The 18,375-nt window shown below is 43.6% G+C and overlaps 1 protein-coding gene across 5 annotated transcripts in view; it reads right to left on the bottom strand.

The window, feature by feature from the left end:
• Positions 1–222: 222 nt before the first annotated feature.
• Positions 223–18,375, bottom strand: part of LOC147740924 (uncharacterized) — a 46,724-nt gene continuing 28,571 nt past the window's right edge. For 2 of the 5 annotated variants that reach the window (XM_086952213.1, XM_086952215.1), the window contains exons 2-4: positions 13,508–13,562; positions 4,502–4,672; positions 223–4,098 (exon numbers count right to left, since the gene is read on the bottom strand). In XM_086952213.1, the coding sequence (XP_086808339.1) occupies positions 462–2,495 (2,034 nt within the window). In that variant the 5' untranslated portion in view covers positions 2,496–4,098; positions 4,502–4,672; positions 13,508–13,562 and the 3' untranslated portion in view covers positions 223–461. Of the gene's footprint in view, positions 4,099–4,381; positions 4,463–4,501; positions 4,673–13,507; positions 13,563–18,082; positions 18,148–18,375 lie in introns of all 5 variants that reach the window. The other 3 variants (XM_086952217.1, XM_086952214.1, XM_086952216.1) reach the window with 3 other exon arrangements.

Genomic DNA, 18,375 nt, shown 5'->3' on the forward strand with positions numbered 1-18,375 from the left:
TCTCAAGTGAAGTGACAGTGTATTCGTGATTAAACCTTATCTGAGATTCAGAACACACATAAGGCTTTTTTCTCCCATGTGAGTTCGCTCATAACAAGTGAGAAGTAATTTGTAACCAAAACTTTGCTTGCATTTGGAGCACTCATGAGGTTTTTCCCCACAGTGGGCTCTCTCATGAAGCATAACACTGTCTTTCGGATACAAGCTTTTATGGCATAAGGATTTTCTCCAGTGTGGAGTTTCTCATGGTGAGATAGCGTTTTTCTCTGCAGCTTATCTGGCTTTCAAAACACACATAAGGTGTTTCATCAGTATGGAGTCGCTTATGGTAAGTGAGGCTGTGCCTATCAAATAGAAATTTCTGGCATTCACAGCATTGTGTTTTTTCCTTGTGTGCGTCTGCTCATGTAGAGTGAGATTGCATTTAAAAATGATGCTTTTCTGGCATTTGGAGCACTGAATTATTTTTGATGGTGAGTTTTCTTATGGTGCATGTAACCATCTCTACCTCTGAATCTTTTCAGACATTCATAACACTGATAATGTTTTTCCCCAGTGTGGATTCGCACATGTGCAGTGAGGTAAGATTTAAGGCTGAAACATTTTTGGCATTCAGAGCACTGATAAGGTTTTTCCCCAGTGTGGGTTCTTATATGCTGAGTGAGACGTCTTTTTTCACTGAAACATATCTGGCATTCAGAGCACCTATAAGGTTTTTCACCAGTGTGGGTTCTTACATGGTGAGTGAGATTGATTTTTTCACTGAAACATTTGTCGCATTCAGAGCACTGATAAGGTTTTTCCCCAGTGTGGGTTCTTATATGCTGAGTGAGATTGCATTTTTCACTGAAACATTTGTCGCACTCAGAGCACTGATAAGGTTTTTCCCCAGTGTGGGTCCTTGTATGTTTAGTGAGTCTTCTTTTGTCACAGAAACATTTCTGGCATTCAGAGCACTGATAAGGTTTTTCCCCAGTGTGGAATCGCACATGTGCAGTTAGAAGTGATTTAACTTTGAAATCTTTTGGGCATTCAGAGCACTGATAAGGTTTTTCCCCAGTGTGGAATCTCAGATGTGCAGTTAAAAGTGATTTAAGTTTGAAATCTTTTGGGCATTCAGAGCACTGATAAGGTTTTTCCCCAGTGTGGGCTCGTATATGCTGAGTGAGACTGAGTTTGTTTCTGAAAGATTTCTGACATTCAGAGCATGGATAAGGATTTTCCCCAGTGTGGGTCATTGTATGTCGAGAAAGACTTCTTTTGTCAATGAAACATTTCTGGCATTCAGAGCACTGATAAGGTTTTTCCCCAGTGTGGGATTTCATATGCAACGCAAGATGGCATTTTTCACTGAAACATTTCTGGCATTCAGAGCACTGATAAGGTTTTTCTCCAGTGTGGGTCCTTGTATGCCGAGTTAGACAGCTTTTTTGACTGAAACATTTGTGGCATTCAGAGCAAGTATAAAGTTTTTCCCCAGCGTGGATCTTTGTATGCTGTGTGAGACTACTTTTTACACTGAAACATTTCTGGCATTCAGAGCACTGATAAGGATGTTCCACAGAATGGGTTATTGCATGTCGAGAAAGACTTTGCTTGTTACAAAACCTTTCTTGGCATTCAGAGCACTGATAAGGTTTTTCCCCAGTGTGGACTCTCAAATGTACAGTTAGAAGTGATTTAAGTTTGAAATGTTTTGGGCATTCAGAGCACTGATAAGGGTTTTTCCCACAGTGGATTCTTGTATGTTCAGTGAGTCTGCTTTTGTAACTGAAACATTTCTGGCATTCAGAGCACCGAAAAGGTTTATACCCAGTGTGGGTTCTGCTATGCAGAGAGAGACGGCTTTTGTCAATGAAACATTTCTGGCACTCCGTGCACTGATAAGGTTTATCTCCAGTGTGGGTTCTTCTATGCCGAGCGAGACCGTTTTTGTCAATGAAACATTTCTGGCAATCCGTGCACTGATAAGGTTTTTCCCCAGTGTGGATCCTTGTATGATGAGTGAGTGCTCTTTTGTCACTGAAATATTTCTGGCATTCAGAGCACTGGTAAGGTTTTTCCACAGAGTGGGTTAATACATGTCGAGAAAGACTTTGTTTGTTATAAAACCTTTTCTGGCATTCAGAACACTGATAAGGTTTTTCCCCAGAGTGGATTCTCATATGGTCAGTGAAATACGATTTACGGCTGAAACTTTTTTGGCATTCAGAGCACTGGTAAGAGTTTTCCACGGAGTGGGTTAATGCATGTCGATTTAGACTCGGTTTGTTACAAAACCTTTTCTGGCATTCAGAGCACTGATAAGGTTTTTCCACAGAGTGGGTTAATGCATGTCGATATAGACTCGGTTTGATACTAAACCTTTTCTGGCATTTAGAGCACTGATAAGGTTTTTCCCCAGTGTGGATTCTCATATGCTCAGTGAGATAAGATTTACGTCTGAAACTTTTTTGGCACACTGAGCACTGAGAGAGGTTTTTCCCACTGTGCATTCTCTTAAATTCAGTGAGATGAGATTTATGGCTGAATCTTTTTTGGCACAGGTAACTTTTTTCCCCAACTTGGGTTATTTTGCTTTAATTGAGGCGGGTTTGAACATTGAATTTGTTCTCACAGCCAGTGTTTTTATAAGGTGTATTCTTAGAGTTACATTTAGTTTTCTCTTGCTTATATGCCACGGTAAGAGTGAATACGATTTTAGAGTCGGGCTTGTTTGGATAATGTTCAGTATTTATCTTTAAAATAAATTGTGTGTAATCTTCTTAACAGGGTGAATTGAGCAAAATATGTCTAGCAGCAGCCCTGTAACACCTGTCAAAATGTTTCTAGCAGATAATAGTCTTTTGGTTACAGCCTCTCCGGCAGCAACTTATTTTGCGACTGACGTTTTTCTCAAATCTATTTGTACAGGTTCTTAGCAATGCAGTGATATGGTGTTAGTCTGATATTTAATGATTAAACTGAGAAGTACCTTTTTGCACTGACGTAAAGGCAGTAACTGAGAACATTAGAACATGCATAGTACTATTGTGGCTCACCAGTCGAAGAACATTAGTTCCTTTTACCCTTTCTATGTTTGGTGTAAGGTTAAGGATTGTAGTTCTGAAGACTAGGATTTATTTACATTAGCTATAGCTCAACGGTGCTCATTTAATCACTTTTTACATATCACTCCTGCACAACAGATAAGGTTGAGGCTATTTACATAGAATTACAGAACAGTACACGATAAAAAGGAAACAATCTGAGATGGTCATGAACACAATAAAGTGGTGGATTTTTGAGGTTTTCGCAAGGGTGAGCAGAGTGGGTCGAGGTGTTATATCCCGAGGCAGATAGTCTCAAACTTGCGTAACTGGTTAAAAACGGTTGTTGAACAAAGGGGATTTTCCAATCTTTTGGTTGTTAGTGTGTCAGCTTCGGAGTCTTCTTTCAGTGTCTTTTCTTTGATGGTCTGCAGAAGAAACCTTTTGTTATAACTTTCTTTTATGCAGTGTGTGCTTCCTCTCTGGATTTACATTATGCTTTAGATGAACGTTATTCTGTTATGCTGAGGCAATTTGTCTTTCTGATAATATTTCAGATTTGTCTTTCTGATAATATTTCAGATGAGGATGCTGTGATTGGTCTTTCTGAACAAAAGCAACTACGAGTGTGAGAGTGCACTCCTTTCCTTTTAATAGAAACCATTCTTTAAAATCTCCTTGTAAGTGCGTGCAAACAGTGAACCGTGGTTCGCCTCTACCACAGTATCGTAACATTGAACAAAACCTGGGCACGTGTCTCGCGCTCCTCGCTGATGCACTGCCAGAAATGGGGATTCATCACCCAAGAGTATCCAATTAATCAAAGTACTCCTCAAGTAGGCCATTGATACCTTAATACTATTCCTTATTTTTACTGCTCCTTTTTCGACATGATTCATCACTCCGCAGACCGTAGGATTACATCTGCACTTTTTATTATTCAACTTTTCTTCACCGAATGTATGCTTTATCAGGCTTTGTACACCGGTTCGTCTCTTACAGATGCATCAATAATGGAGTAAATAAACCCAATGCATTTCGAGCCTGCGAGGCTCTTCATCAGGGGTTTCTGTAACAAGATGGAAAAATCATCTTAACTGAGCAATACATTAATGTAAACTAAAGTAAAATAACATGACATTGACAAATGAGTGAAAAAACCATAAATGTCAACTAAAATGTGTTGACCCATAACTCCACAGTGTCCACCCCACAACTGAAACCAACACTCGTGCGGACTCCCTTACACCGACTGTCACCTCTCACTTCATTGCAACCCAAGCAACGCCCAAAATAAACATCGTCCCCACAGCAAAAAACTTTACGTAAACCACCTTAAACCTCCCTCGTACCCGTGCCGTCTCCTTCCTTTGTGCGCTCATTGGTCTTTCTGGCATTATTTCTGATGTTGTGTGGACAGATATGACTTTGCTCTGGGAATAATGAAATGCAAAATTAGAGACTTCACTTACAGGTATAGTACTTTCCTCAGCTCCCACTTCCTCGCCACACCTAGATTTTGGAAATTGTTTAAACTTAGAATGCTAGATGTCCTTCAGTTTTTCAAAATAATCCTTCTTATGGCACTAACATTCAGTTGCCTGGTGCTAAATCTTGCTTTCTTCGTCCGTAATTTCCATCACCTATAGTATTAAAATTAAATAGTTAATACATGTAACTTTCCCCCAAAATAATTTACAAGCCATATCATGCAGAATAGCTGAATTTTGAAAATGTTGAGCTGTTCTTCAGATAGAGCAGAGTGTACAATGGTAGCCTGAGAGTACTTGGATGTAGGAGTGAGGATTTGTAGAATTTCCAACATTTTATTAAGCTCACAAAGGATACATGTGGGGGAGGGGGGGTAGGGGGGGCGGGAATTCCTCCCCCCAGGAAAGGCATTGTTATTGATCTCAAAGTGCACAGGCACTCTACCCTTGAGGACAGAACACTGTCTGGTGGTAGCAGGATGGCTCAGGCCAGTCGGTGATCAAACTAAGGATTGGTAGATCTTAGAGGACCCCTCTAAGGGGCACTCTGTGAGCAATTTTTAATAAATTGGACACTGCAATCGGCGCAGGTTTATTATGCTGAGATGTTTGGTATCAAATATCCTATATTTCAGAGAAACCTTCATGAGGCTGGGGAGCTCATAATGACAAGTGTCCAGCCAATGTACTTACTATAGAGCTTCCCTGGTCACTTACAATATCCAGGAATCGACAAGGATATTGCAGGGGCATATCTGCTCATGCAGATATGGCCTCACAGGAGATATCCCTAAAGCAGCATGCACTATAAGGCTTGCTAGAGGGGTGTCTTATCTATATCTCAGACACTCCCTATGGGCATCACATACAGGGATGTGTGCCATGTCGACGCTTCAGTTTTTTGTCTGCACCAAGACACACAGGCTGCAGTGGCAGTATGTATGCATGTATGTATGTATGTATGTGCTTGGTGAGGGGTCCCTTAGGCTGGCATAATTTGTGCTGCAGCCTTTAGAGACCCTCTTTAACAACAAGGCCCTTGGTACCAGAGGTATCTTTTATCACACACTTATATGTGAGCTAACAGGGTGCCAATCGTGGAAACGACAGGTACACTTAAGGGAAGGAGATCGGGCTCATGGGTCTTGGTTGGCAGGGACCCTGTGTACTTCCAGTCAAAACTATATAATTTTCCAGGTAAAAAGTGAAGGCTAACCATATACAAAACAGGCCCTTTCCTACATTGAGACATTTTTCCTAGGACAGCGAAAACTCTACAGCAGGTCTTGCTCATAGTCCTTATACTGTGACTGCCACTACTGAACATTAATCTTGAATTGTTAAAGCGGGGCCAGGATCTGGACAGGAGCAAATGAACAGTAGGGCAACTCACCAGATAATAGAAGTCTTCTGTCTTCATACTCACTTAGAGAGAACAATACCATCCCATGTATTGCATGACAAAGAGTATCACAATTTATCAAAATTCCCCCATGGTCAGATCATAATTTCTTATCAGGCTTCGCTCTCACAATTTAACCATCAAAGTTCACATTTAGTATAGGAATAACAGTCTCATATTTTTCATTTGAATCTTTTATTTCTTTTTTTCAATTTTATCAAAATTATTTAAAACAATTATTTTATTTGTCTTTTTTTTAACGTTTTACAGAATCTTTTTTTTGGATTATATAAGTGTAATTCATCAGTTCATTAACATTTGTTACAATCCAAATACTTTATACAATGTAACATCAGTTATCATCATCTATACAATCAAATCATGTATTTGTTTGTTCTGAAAAGTGCAAAGTTTAAAGATACGACCAAACCAACTATACCCCTAACACATATAACAACTACCTCACATACATCACATTCATACAGTTTCACACGCTTACAAATTCTAAAACAATCTCTAAGTTTGGAAATAACAAAAGATCTTAAAAGTTTCCTAACGCCAGGTCTACGCGTTTCGGTGGGATGTGACCACCTTCCTCAGGACCAGCTTAGAAATCGTTTTATCCTTTCATTCTTCTTTGTGTGCAGGGTATCTTCCAATCAAATCCGTACAAGGCCTTTACCACACATTTACGTTAGTGGTCGATGTAAATGATCCCAATATACCACCACTAATATTGCTGCAAATGTCCTATATATGGCTCTTCCTTCTGGCTTAGTTAATACTGCAGTTTGTTCTTGTGGACTCTCACAGAGTATCTTGTCTTTAGCGTTTGAAGGGGCCTTTTCTTGTGTTTTAATTTTCTGTTTTTTCGGCAAGGGGGGCGCAGGTTTGGTATGTCTTTTAGATTTTGATTTCTGTCCAATCTTAGTGTTTTGTGGACAGGGGCTACCTTTCGAATCTTCTTATGTGTCTCCTTTCATACGTATGGCTTCGTTTTGCTGACTGAATTGTGGCAAATGCTCCTCTGTGATGCGATCTTCCTTGAATGGATTCTTCCTGCCGATTCTCCCCTTACACGGCATGCGTAAATGTGTGGTAAAGGTCTTGTACGGATTTGATTGGAAGATACCCTGCACACAAAGAAGAATGAAAGGATAAAACGATTTCTAAGCTGGTCCTGAGGAAGGTGGTCACATCCCACCGAAACGCGTAGACCTGGCGTTAGGAAACTTTTAAGATCTTTTGTTATTTCCAAACTTAGAGATTGTTTTAGAATTTGTAAGCGTGTGAAACTGTATGAATGTGATGTATGTGAGGTAGTTGTTATATGTGTTAGGGGTATAGTTGGTTTGGTCGTATCTTTAAACTTTGCACTTTTCAGAACAAACAAATACATGATTTGATTGTATAGATGATGATAACTGATGTTACATTGTATAAAGTATTTGGATTGTAACAAATGTTAATGAACTGATGAATTACACTTATATAATCCAAAAAAAAGATTCTGTAAAACGTTAAAAAAAAGACAAATAAAATAATTGTTTAAATAATTTTGATAAAATTGAAAAAAAGAAATAAAAGAGATTCAAATGAAAAATATGAGACTGTTATTCCTATACTAAATGTGAACTTTGATGGTTAAATTGTGAGAGCGAAGCCTGATAAGAAATTATGATCTGACCATGGGGGAATTTTGATAAATTGTGATATACAGTGTATTCCTCTCTCTTCCCCGGTCACCAAAATATATATAGAGGGGGTCCCGACATTTACACTATTGCATGACAAAGAGACCACAACCCTCAGTGAAAAACTCACCGCTCAGATGTGATTCGTTAATAAGAATAAAATGAACAAAACGGGTCCCTGGGGACCCCACAGATACACCGTTTCTACCAGTACTGTAAATGCTTGGGGTCCCGCAGGTAAACCTAACTGTGCTACAAAGGCTTAGGGGCCCTGCAGGTAAACCTTTCCAAACCCAGTGCTACAAATGCTATGTACTCACTGCAGCAGGACTGGGAGCTTTAGGGCAGCAATTACGTTGCTTGGCATTTATCTACCCTTAGCTAAGCCACGTAATATAGGCAGTAGATCAGGATTTTTCTCTTCGATCAGAAGTAGCTCTCACTATTGAAAAGGTGGAGACCCTGGTATACCACAAATGCAGACATGCAGTTAGGCTCTACCAGGATAAGTAGTAAACTATTAATTTATGTATATGTAGGATTAGATTGCATGGCAAGTTAATTCTTATTTCACTATTTTCCACACATACCATACAACATAGATTCCTCACGTGCGCCCCCTGATGAAGGAAGAACCCCCAAAATGAATTGGGGCAGACTGAATTTGAATTTATTTGCAGAACTTTGTGGATTTTGAAAGTGATTTTATGAGAATAAATATGCTTAAACTGGAATACAAGTGGATTTGCTTCCAAGGGAAGGAGACATTGATGCACTTTTAGGGGTACAAGCTGTAGAGCAGGAGACAAAGCCCAGATCTAGTCTGGCGCTGTATTAACAACTGTAGCCAAATACATCTCCCTTCTGGCACGCGATGAGTGGATTTTATAAATACTTCAATAATGAATGAAAAATACATGGCATGCATAGACAAGGTTTGCTATGTAACCTCTGGACTCCTGTAAACCTAAACAAACACCAGTAATCAGACACTAGGGACATCACGTGAAGCTCCTAAGATTTTTCTTTTGTTTGGTATCTTGTTTTTGAGAGGTGGGTTTTAAGGATAAGCTATCTTTAGGTGTGTCTGGGGGTTGGGTGTGTCAGGTAGCCCCTTTGGTAGACGATGGGATAGAGGATAAGGAGTGCCATGCCATCCCTTCATATATTTCTCCCCTCCTATATTAGCAGTCCCCTGTTACCAGTTGTCCGCTTTGCTGCCAGCAAGAAGTGGAGAGAGGGGAATCGGCAGGCGGCTCCTTTAAGCCGTAGCTAAGGACGGACGTCAGAAATAAAATGAAATGAAAATGAAATGAAATGAAAAGGGGTTTTGTTAAGCGCAGCAGCTGCCCTGAGGCGTCCAGGCGCTAGAAACTAGGGTAGTGCCTTCCAGTGAGTCGGTCCGGGGATTAAACTAGCTTAGTTGAAAAGAAAGGTTTTAAGCTGTTTACGAAAACTCAGCAGATTGGGATTAGATCTTAAGTGGAGGGGGAGTGTGTTCCATAATTTGGATGCATTGTAGGAGAAAGACCGGCCTCCGGCTCTAGATCTCCGGATCCGGGGGACTTTTGCCAAAAAGGAGTGGGATGAGCGGAGTTGTTTGTTGGGTTGGTAGGGAGAGATCAAAAAGTGACTAATTTCTGGACCAGATTTCCAATATGCTTGGTGGGCAATACACATAGATTTAAATTTGACTCTTTCCCTGACAGGGAGCCAGTGTAGAGCTCTCAACCCAGGCTTTATCGGGATTCTACGTGGGGTTCCAAGCAGTGCGCGTGCTGCACAATTCTGAATCCGCTGAAGTTTTTGCAGACTGTACTCAGGCACCCCAAGATACAGGGCATTACTGAAATCAAGGCGGGATTGAATTAGGCCTTGCATGACTATCTGCTTGGCCTCAAAAGGAAGGAGCGGGAGGATTTTTTTCATCATCCTAATGAGGCCCAAGCAGGTCGCTGACAATTTAGTTGCTTGTGTATTGATTGGTCAATGATTTGTCCAACCAGACCCCGAGACTTTTTATGTTGTCTTTGGGAGTGGGGGGTACGCCCAAGCTCATGGGCCACAACAGCTCCAAGGTGGAGGGGGCTGATGGGCTAAGGAGCATAAGCTCAGTTTTTTCTCCGTTGAGCTTCAAGCAGGACTTCGTTATCCATCTCTTGACCTGTTCTAAGCATGTTGTCAGGCTGGTCTGTGGTTGGTGGCCATTCTTTTGCGCAAGGGAGACCACTAGCTGAGTGTCGTCCGCATAGGTAATGATCTTAATAACATGTGGACGGACGATCCCAGCCAGTGGTCTCATATATGCATTGAATAGCGTAGGGCTCAGTGACGAGCCCTGCGGCACCCCACAACCCAGAGGCTTACTTGCGGAGACAGAGGCTCCTTCAAAAACTTGGAAGGTCTGCTCACTTAGGAAGGATTTGAACCAGGCCAAGGCTTCTCTTGATATTCCCAAGTTAAAGAGACGGCGCAGAAGGATTTTATGTTTTACCGTATCAAAGGCGGCGCTCAGATCAAGGAGGATCACTGCCACTGATCCTCCCTAATCCAAGATCCACCTAGCTTCCTCTGTTACTGCCATCAAAGCAGTCTCCGTCCCATGTTTGGGGCAGAAACCTGTCTGGGAAGCATCAAGCAGGTGGTTACACTCGAGAAACCTGGTTAAGAAGATGTTGATATGTTTTTCGAGGACCTTGCTTGCCCACGGGAGTAATGAAATCTGGCGGTAATTGTTGAGGTTGCCAGGGTCGAGGGTGGGTTTCTTCAGTAATGCTCATACCATGGCATGTTTCCAGGCAGGCGGTACTGTCCCAGTCATTATGGAAGAGTTCAGTAACTCCATGAGTGTGGGAAGAATGGCTTTATCGGCCAAGACTAGCGTGCTCGGAGGAGCAGGGTCACAGGGAGAGCCAGATTTTATTTGGTGTATTAAAGGCTCAAGTGTTTCTGGAACTAGCAGAGGAAAATGATTAAAATATTTTGACGAGAGTCCTCCATTTCCGCGGCTGGGTAAGGTCCTTGGGTGGGGGGCTCTACATGAGGGTCCAGGAAGGATAGGTAGATTGTATTTACTTTTTGGAAAAATAACTTAGCCAAATCATTGCATCGGGAAAGTGGATTATAGTTGACGGCCGGGGAAGGTGGAAGCCTAATCAGAGTTTTTACTGTCTGATATCTCTCTTTAGGCTTAGATCTGGCCGCCATTATTTTCTCGTTGAAATAGGCTGATTGCGTAGATTTTATTTCGGATTTATAGGTCCTAATGGCCTCCCTATAAATGGCTTTATCCTTGGTGGCATAGCTCAAGCGCCACTTTCTTTCCAGTCTCTTACATAGACGTTTTTTGCCTCTAAGCTCTTCTGAATACCAAGGCGCTGTTTTGTGCTGCCTTTTTGAGCCAGAAGTACGAAGGGGGAGTATGGAGTCCAATGAGTTCGTAATCCGGGTTGTTATATTCATTATTGTTAAAGAGAGGGTCGCAGAGGAGTGAGGGTCTGGTGGTGGTAAGAATATTGGTCCAGTGGTCTGTGCGAAGTTTAGGCCAGTTTCGCATTTTGCGCGGGATAGAGATGGGGGTGGTGATGTGTATGTGGTCAAGGTAAAGGGGATCAGAAAGTTATCTGTCCAGGGGAGGCGACTAATATTGCCCACTTTGAGGTGTTCGCAGTTACTGAAAACAGGGTCTACGAGGTGGCCTTTGACATGGGTGGGAGATAGAACCAGTTGCTCTAGTTGAACTGCAGCCAAACTTGCTACCTTCTCTGTGGCGATGTTGTCCGAAGTATTATCAAAATGGACATTGAAATCGCCAAGTAGCGTGAAATTTGACGGGGAGGTAACCAGTTCGGCCACAGCAGAGGGGAGAGCCGTTTAAAATTGTTTAATTGATCCAGGAGGACGGTAAATAAGAATGCCGGTAAGGCCATTATTAGGGGAGAATTCAATGACAAAGGGCATGCTTTCACAGTCAGCGATGGGCTCCAACGAACAGCGACATACATACACGCCCTTGTATATGATAGCGAGCCCCCGCCTTTTCCGTGAGTGCAATCTGTACGAGCTATCTGGTAGCCTGGTGTAAGAGCCTGCACCAGGTCAGGCTCAGAGTCTTGGGTCAGCCATGTTTCAGTCAAAAAGACTACATCAGGCGTATGTTCGTCCATTCAGCAGGGACATTTCTAGGCTATGTTTTGGCAGGGACCTACAGTTAAGGAGAAACATACGGTAGTCCTGTGAGTCAATCTTGGTAGGTGGGCTAATGAGGTCTGTATTACAACAAGGACAAAGGTAGGGAATCTCAAGAGGGTGGAACTGGTGACAGCAGCTTGCTATTGTGGAGGTCCGTAGTTGGTGGAGGAGCTCTGAGCTATAATGCTTCCTCAGTCCCAGTGAAGGAGCAGGGGGGGTGGCCCCTGGCCCGCGCGGACTGGCGCCGACGGGATTGCACCGTTGGGGGTAGGCTTTTTTTTTTATGGGGCTGAGGAGGACGGGAGGTAGCCAACAGCTGGTGCGCTAGCCACTTTCACGCCTAAGATGGCGTCCAACCCTGTCTGCGCCAACGTCAGAGCCTACTCGCCTAATCGAGGAGCGGGGTTCTAGCCACGGCGAGGGAGCGAGGATTGGAAGGTGAGGTTGTAGCAGTCACAATCACACTCAACAAACAATATATTTTTTAAAACGATAAAAATATTAGTTTACAGCCTAACCCCCGGCTTCCGCCTCAGGGGAATGCAGAGCTAGTTCTAAGCGCTTGCGTATCAGCGCACCTTAAGTAGTATTGGGAGGGCGGGAGGTAGCCAACAGCTGGTGCACTAGCCTCTTTCATGCCTAAGATGGCGTCCAACCCTGTCTGCGCCTGCGTCAGAGCCTACTCGCCTAATCGAGGAGCGGGGTTCTAGCCACGGCGAGGGGGCGAGGATTCGAAGGTGAGGTTGTAGCAGTCACAATCACACTCAAAAAACAATATATTTTTAAAAACAATTTCAAAATTAGTTTACAGCCTAACCCCCGGCTTCTGCCTCAGGGGAATGCAGAGCTAGTTCTAAGCGCTTGCGTATCAGCGCACCTTAAGTAGTATTGTGAGGGCGGGAGGTAGCCAACAGCTGGTGCGCTAGCCTCTTTCACGCCTAAGATGGCGTCCAACCCTGTCTGCGCCTGCATCAGAGCCTACTCACCTGATCAAGGAGCGGGGTTCTAGCCACGGCGAGGGAGCGAGGATTCGAAGGTGAGGCTGTAGCAGTCACAATCACACTCAACAAACAATATATTTTTTAAAACGATTTAAAAATTAGTTTACGGCCTAACTCCCGGCTTCCGCCTCAGGGGAATGCAGAGCTAGTTCTCAGAGGATACACGCTTCAAAAGGCGGGGTGGGAGCGCGCCAAGTTGGTCAGTAGTTGGTCCAGCTACACGCAGCACGGGAACGCGTGGCGGAGAAACTAGCGGGGAAGACAGGAAAGACAGAGAAGGTCTAACAACCTTTCGAGAGAGAGAACTGGAGCCCAGGGGAGGTCACAGCTCGTCAGCGAGCGGAACACCCGAACCTGGCGGAGGAGGGAAAGCCGAAGCAGAAGACCAGACCTCACTGAAGGACGCAGAGTCACCACGCCACGGGCCCTGAGGGACGTGGCTCTTCCAGGTGCATGGGCATCTAAAGGGCTTTTGGAAAGGGGCTGAGTCAAAGAGGGACGAGGGGGGAGGCGGAGGGGTGAAAGGGACCCAGGGAAAAGGAAATAAGTGAGACGGAAAAGAAAGACAAGAGCAGAAATCATCGGCTAATCTTTTTCTTTTGGTAGCACCAACCTCTATCCCCTCCCTTCACATTTATGCATAGCTATTATTTATCCCTTACATCCTCCCTTTACTAAACCATAAAGCAAAAACACTTACCTGAGTCTTTTCCTTCTGTCCGAGGGACGACGGCAGCTGAGGCTCACCTAAGGGACTGAAGTGGAAGACCCCGTGGGAAAGAAGAATATAAAAGAGACAATCAATCTTTGTGATTTCCTGTAATACTAATAAAAAGTGCAAACTAAGAAATTATTCAATGCAGTGTGCTCCTTCTTGACCGACTCTTCTACAACGGGGAGCGACATACTTTCCCTACAGGGAATGGAAGACAGACACACGGACACCAACAGACACACACACAGGAAAGCATAGTAGGAAAACGCTACATACAGTTTTTATATGGTTGCATATGTACATTTTTTTAGAAAGATGGTGGAACTATTTATTTTGTTCAATGTGCTTATACTGCTAAGTACTTTTATCTGCTTCCATTATCATTGCAGTTTGGGCTGAACTGTTCCCGTGAGGCACAGGGTCAAGACTGATTTGCACATGGCCAGGACTAAACTGGGATGGCGAAGTGAGCTAAAGAATGATGGATTTAACCCAGATCTCTTGACTGGGGGTGAATGTTTTGATTTGTTCTGCATTCTGTCCATCAATTGTGTATCTTTTGCTCTATTATCATTGCAGCACATAAATTCTATACAAGAATTACGATGGTGCAATAAATAATGAAAATGCTAATGTTATGTCAGTTTAATTTGATATCGCACACAAATTACCCATAAGCAGAAACTATTTTAAGGAGAAATTTAGGATTGGTACGTAGAACCACTCTATCTTTGTGATGGTGAAAGAAAGGCTCTTGTATAGTTAATGCCTGAAGTTCATCAACTCTCCTAAGTGAGGTTATCATTATGAGAAAAGCAACTTTCCATGATAGGAATTGTAACTGACATTTTTGAATTGGTTCAAAAGGCGGGCCCATTAGCCTTGTAAGAACTATGTTTAAGTTCCACTCTGGAGCAGGTGGAATACATGGCTGTATAACCCTTTTTAATCTTTCCATGAAGGCTTTAATCACTGGTACTCTGAAGAGAGATAGGTTTTGTCTATTTTGCAAGTATGCAGCTACGCCTTCCAGGTGTAAACAAATGGATGTGTAAGTTAATCCACATTGCTGTAAATGCAACAGCTAACAAATGATGTTCTCACAGAGGACGGCCCGGGACCAGGGTTCGATTCCCGGCGCGGCAGGTTTCTGGACCAGGGTCAGCGGACTCGATAATTCTCTCGCCTCGGTGCCCACTCTGATCAGCGATCACACTTGGCAACTCTGGGCATTAGCTTGCCTCATCTTCACTAACGGCCCCACCAGACCGCCGGGGATGCCTGATCTCACCCTGGAGATACCCATTAAGGGACCATCTCTCAGGGAAGCCAGGAAGGGTTTCGCAGCGGTCGAAGCGCCTTGAGACCCTCCGGGTAAGTAGTGCGCTATATAAATGCCTATACATTTACAAACGCATCAAGATGATTGATATTGTTGTCGTTACAATAGGCAACAAAACGTTTCCATTTGCTGCAAAACATGCTCTAGTAGTAAGCTTTCTAACGTCCTTGAGAATATTCATACAGTCTAGTGGTAGTTGCAAATAACCAAACTCTGTGACTTCAGGAGCCAAATCGCTAGGTTGAGTTCTCTGGGAATTGGATGTCTGATTTCTTCATAGCTCTGAGTGAGGAGGCAAGGTGTGAGATGTGGAACCACTGAGAGTTCTAAGGTTGAGAGTACTAAAATTGAGGAGAACATGTGGGGCTTTTAAGATCAGTGAGGGACATTTGTCTGAGCTTCTGAACTAGTAATGGAATTAGCAGGAGAGGCAGAAAAGCGTAAGCAAATATCCCTGAGCAAATCATCTATAGGGCATTGCCTTTGGATGCTGGGTGTGGGAACCTGGATGCATAGTCTGGGCATTTTGCGTTGTGCACTGTGGCAAACAGATCTATCTGTGGAAAACTTATTTTTTGAACATATGGATGAAGAACTTGAGGATTAAGTTCCCACTCGTGTACTTGCTGCCTGTGTATGCTGAGCAGGTCTGCAATTTGATGGTCTACTCCTGGGAGGTGTTCTGCTAGGAGATAGATTTTCTTGTGACTCGCCCAATCCCAAATGCTTTGTGCAAGGTGCGACAGCTGGAGAGAGTGAGTCCCTCCCTGTTTCTCTAGGTAGTACATTGCTGTCATGTTGTCCGTGGGAACTAAGACATTCTTGCCTACAAGTTGGGTGAGAAAAGCTGAGTTCTAGGAACACTGCTAGAAGTTCCAGGTAGTTGATGTGGAGACGTTTGTGTTTGTCCGACCACAGCCTCTGGACTTTGTAATGTTGAAGATGGGCACCCCAACCGGTTAACGATGTGTCTGTGGAATCGGGTCTATGAAAGGCCGCCTTTTTGCTAAGTTTTGAGGGTTCCACCACTGCAGCGTGCGATGGTTGACGCTGTCTACAAACACTAGATCGGGGACGCAAATTGCAAGGCTCATTAATATTAATGAGCCTCTCGCAATTTGCAAGCCCATTGGGAATGCCAGCTTTACAAGGGATGGTGGCCTGCTGGGCTCAGCAGACCACCATGTCTGTGACTGCTTTATAATAAAGCAGCTTTTTTTTTTTTTAATGCAGCCTGTTTTTTCTTAAAGGAAAACAGGATGCATTTTTAAAAAAAATGAAACCTTTTTGTTTCATTCTTTAAGGGCAGGCAGTGGTCCCTGAGACCACTGCCGGCCCTTAAAAAATATTTTTAGATACAGTCACAAAGTGGAAGGGGTCCCCTAGGGACCCCTTGGAAATTGCGCCTGCATTACCACCCTCTTGAAGAGGGTGCTAATTTGCGAGTGTTTTGCGACCACAATTGTGGTCACAAAACATTCACACATAGCATTGCGGACGCAATTAGGAAGAGAATGCCACTTCCTAATTGCGACACGCAATTCCTAAATAGCGAGTCGCAAATAAACTGCAACTCGCTATTTTGGAATTGTACATGTCAAACAGTGATTTTGCATGCGCAAACGGGTTCCAAAACCAGTTTGTGCATGCAAAATCATGTTGTACATCTGGCCCCCTGTGATTGATTCCACTGACTCGCTAGACATTGTTCTGGAGGATGTATGTGAAGCCTTGTATGAGGTACGATTGCAACGCAGGATGCCATCATTCCCAGCAGTTGCATGAAGACTTTGGCGGGTAATGATGGTTGGGTTGAAATTGTAATAGTGTGGCCTGGCTATATTGGGAGTGGCTAGAGCTTTGAGAGTATTGATGGAAGTTCCCAGATAAGATTGCACTTGCGCCGGACAGAGGTGAGATTTTTGTGCAATTATTGTAAAACCCAAATGGTGAAGTAGATGTACTGTGTCTGATTGCGTAGTGTCCTTGGTGAGAGAGAGGATGACCTGGGTGTTGTGGGCATAGGATACTATACTGAGTCAGTACTGTTTGACAATGGTGACGAGGAGGGTAATGTAGATGTTGAAAAGTATGGGGCAGAGCGACGATCCTTGTGGTACTCCGCAGTTGATTTCTGTGGGTTCGGAGAGGAAGGGTGGCAGTCTGGTTCTTTGGGTTCTGCCGGTGAGGAAGGAGCGGATCCAGTCAAGGGCGCTTCCCTGTATGCCGGCGTTGTGGAGTCTTCCGGTGAATGTGCGGCGGGAGACCATATTGAATACTGCAGAGAGATCGAGTAGGATCAGAGCTGCAGTGTGCCCTTGGTCGAGGAGGGTGTGGATGTTGCCTATGGCAGCGAGTAGAGCGGTCTCGGTGCTGTGGTTGCTGCAGAATCGGATTGGGAGGGGCGAGATGGAGTTTTCTTCGATGAATTTTGTTAGCTGGCCATGGACGATCTTCTCTGTGACTTTGTTCATGAAGGGGAGGAGGGAGATGGGTCAGTAGTTCATGAGGTCGGTGGGGGCGCTGAGAGCTTCTTGAGCAGAATTCGGAAGGGTTCTCAGTCGTTGGGGAAGGTGCCGGTCTTGAAGGTGGTGTTGATGGTGCGTCTTAGTTCTGGGGTGATGGCGGCTCTGTAGTAGATGTGCGGCGGGCAGGGGCCCATGGGGGCTCCTGAGTGGATGCCTTTCATGGTCGAAGTGGTGTCTTCAGTGGTGACTGTGGTTCATGAGGAGACAGTAGGCTGTCTGGCGTTGCTGGGGAGAGGGGTGGTTCCGGCGACAGATTGCTCTCCTTCTTACTGATAAAACTGCTTGGGTGATTAGTTCTATGAAACAAATGATGCCGTTATGTTTACATTGTTCCCGTTCAACATAAGTTTCGAACTGCGTCCGGCTCGGAGATTGCATGCAAACAAATGAAGCCTGTACAAATGTAAAGGACTGTTTTATTATTAATGAGAAAAATAACATGGAGTGCGTGGCTGACAATAGACATAGGATAATGGAGGTACACTCACTTGTTATCTTATTTGAAATGTGCATGATAACTTTTGCCAGCACTTCAATGTAGCGAATACAACAGTGGCATTTATTTTTGAAGAATGCAGCGCTCACACTGCTATTTATCGATTGTAGAAAAAACGACATTTAAAACTGTAGAGTTACGCAAATGCAATTCTTTGTTCAAACACAGGTGTATGCACAGAAAGAGAAATGTACCTTTAACAAGTTGAAAGTTTGGGAAAACGGCAATAACTCTTCTATTTCGACGCAATTGGCGATGCCTGTGGGAAGCATATATATTGTGTAAAATGAGTGTGTTTGACAAAGGCTGCGAGGATAGCTGAAACGCATTCATGTTTCTTTTTATTGAAATTAATGGTGCCAGATATTAAACAGGATAATCCACATTGAACTAGAGTGCTTGGTTCTTTTGAATGCGTAGAGGGGGTTAGAACGAACAAACAAAAAAACAAACATGGATACACGTGCGCTCCATGGAGTAATGAAAA

Source organism: Lissotriton vulgaris, chromosome 1_1, assembly GCF_964263255.1.
Source record: "Lissotriton vulgaris chromosome 1_1, aLisVul1.2, whole genome shotgun sequence".
Lineage (NCBI taxonomy): Eukaryota > Metazoa > Chordata > Amphibia > Caudata > Salamandridae > Lissotriton > Lissotriton vulgaris.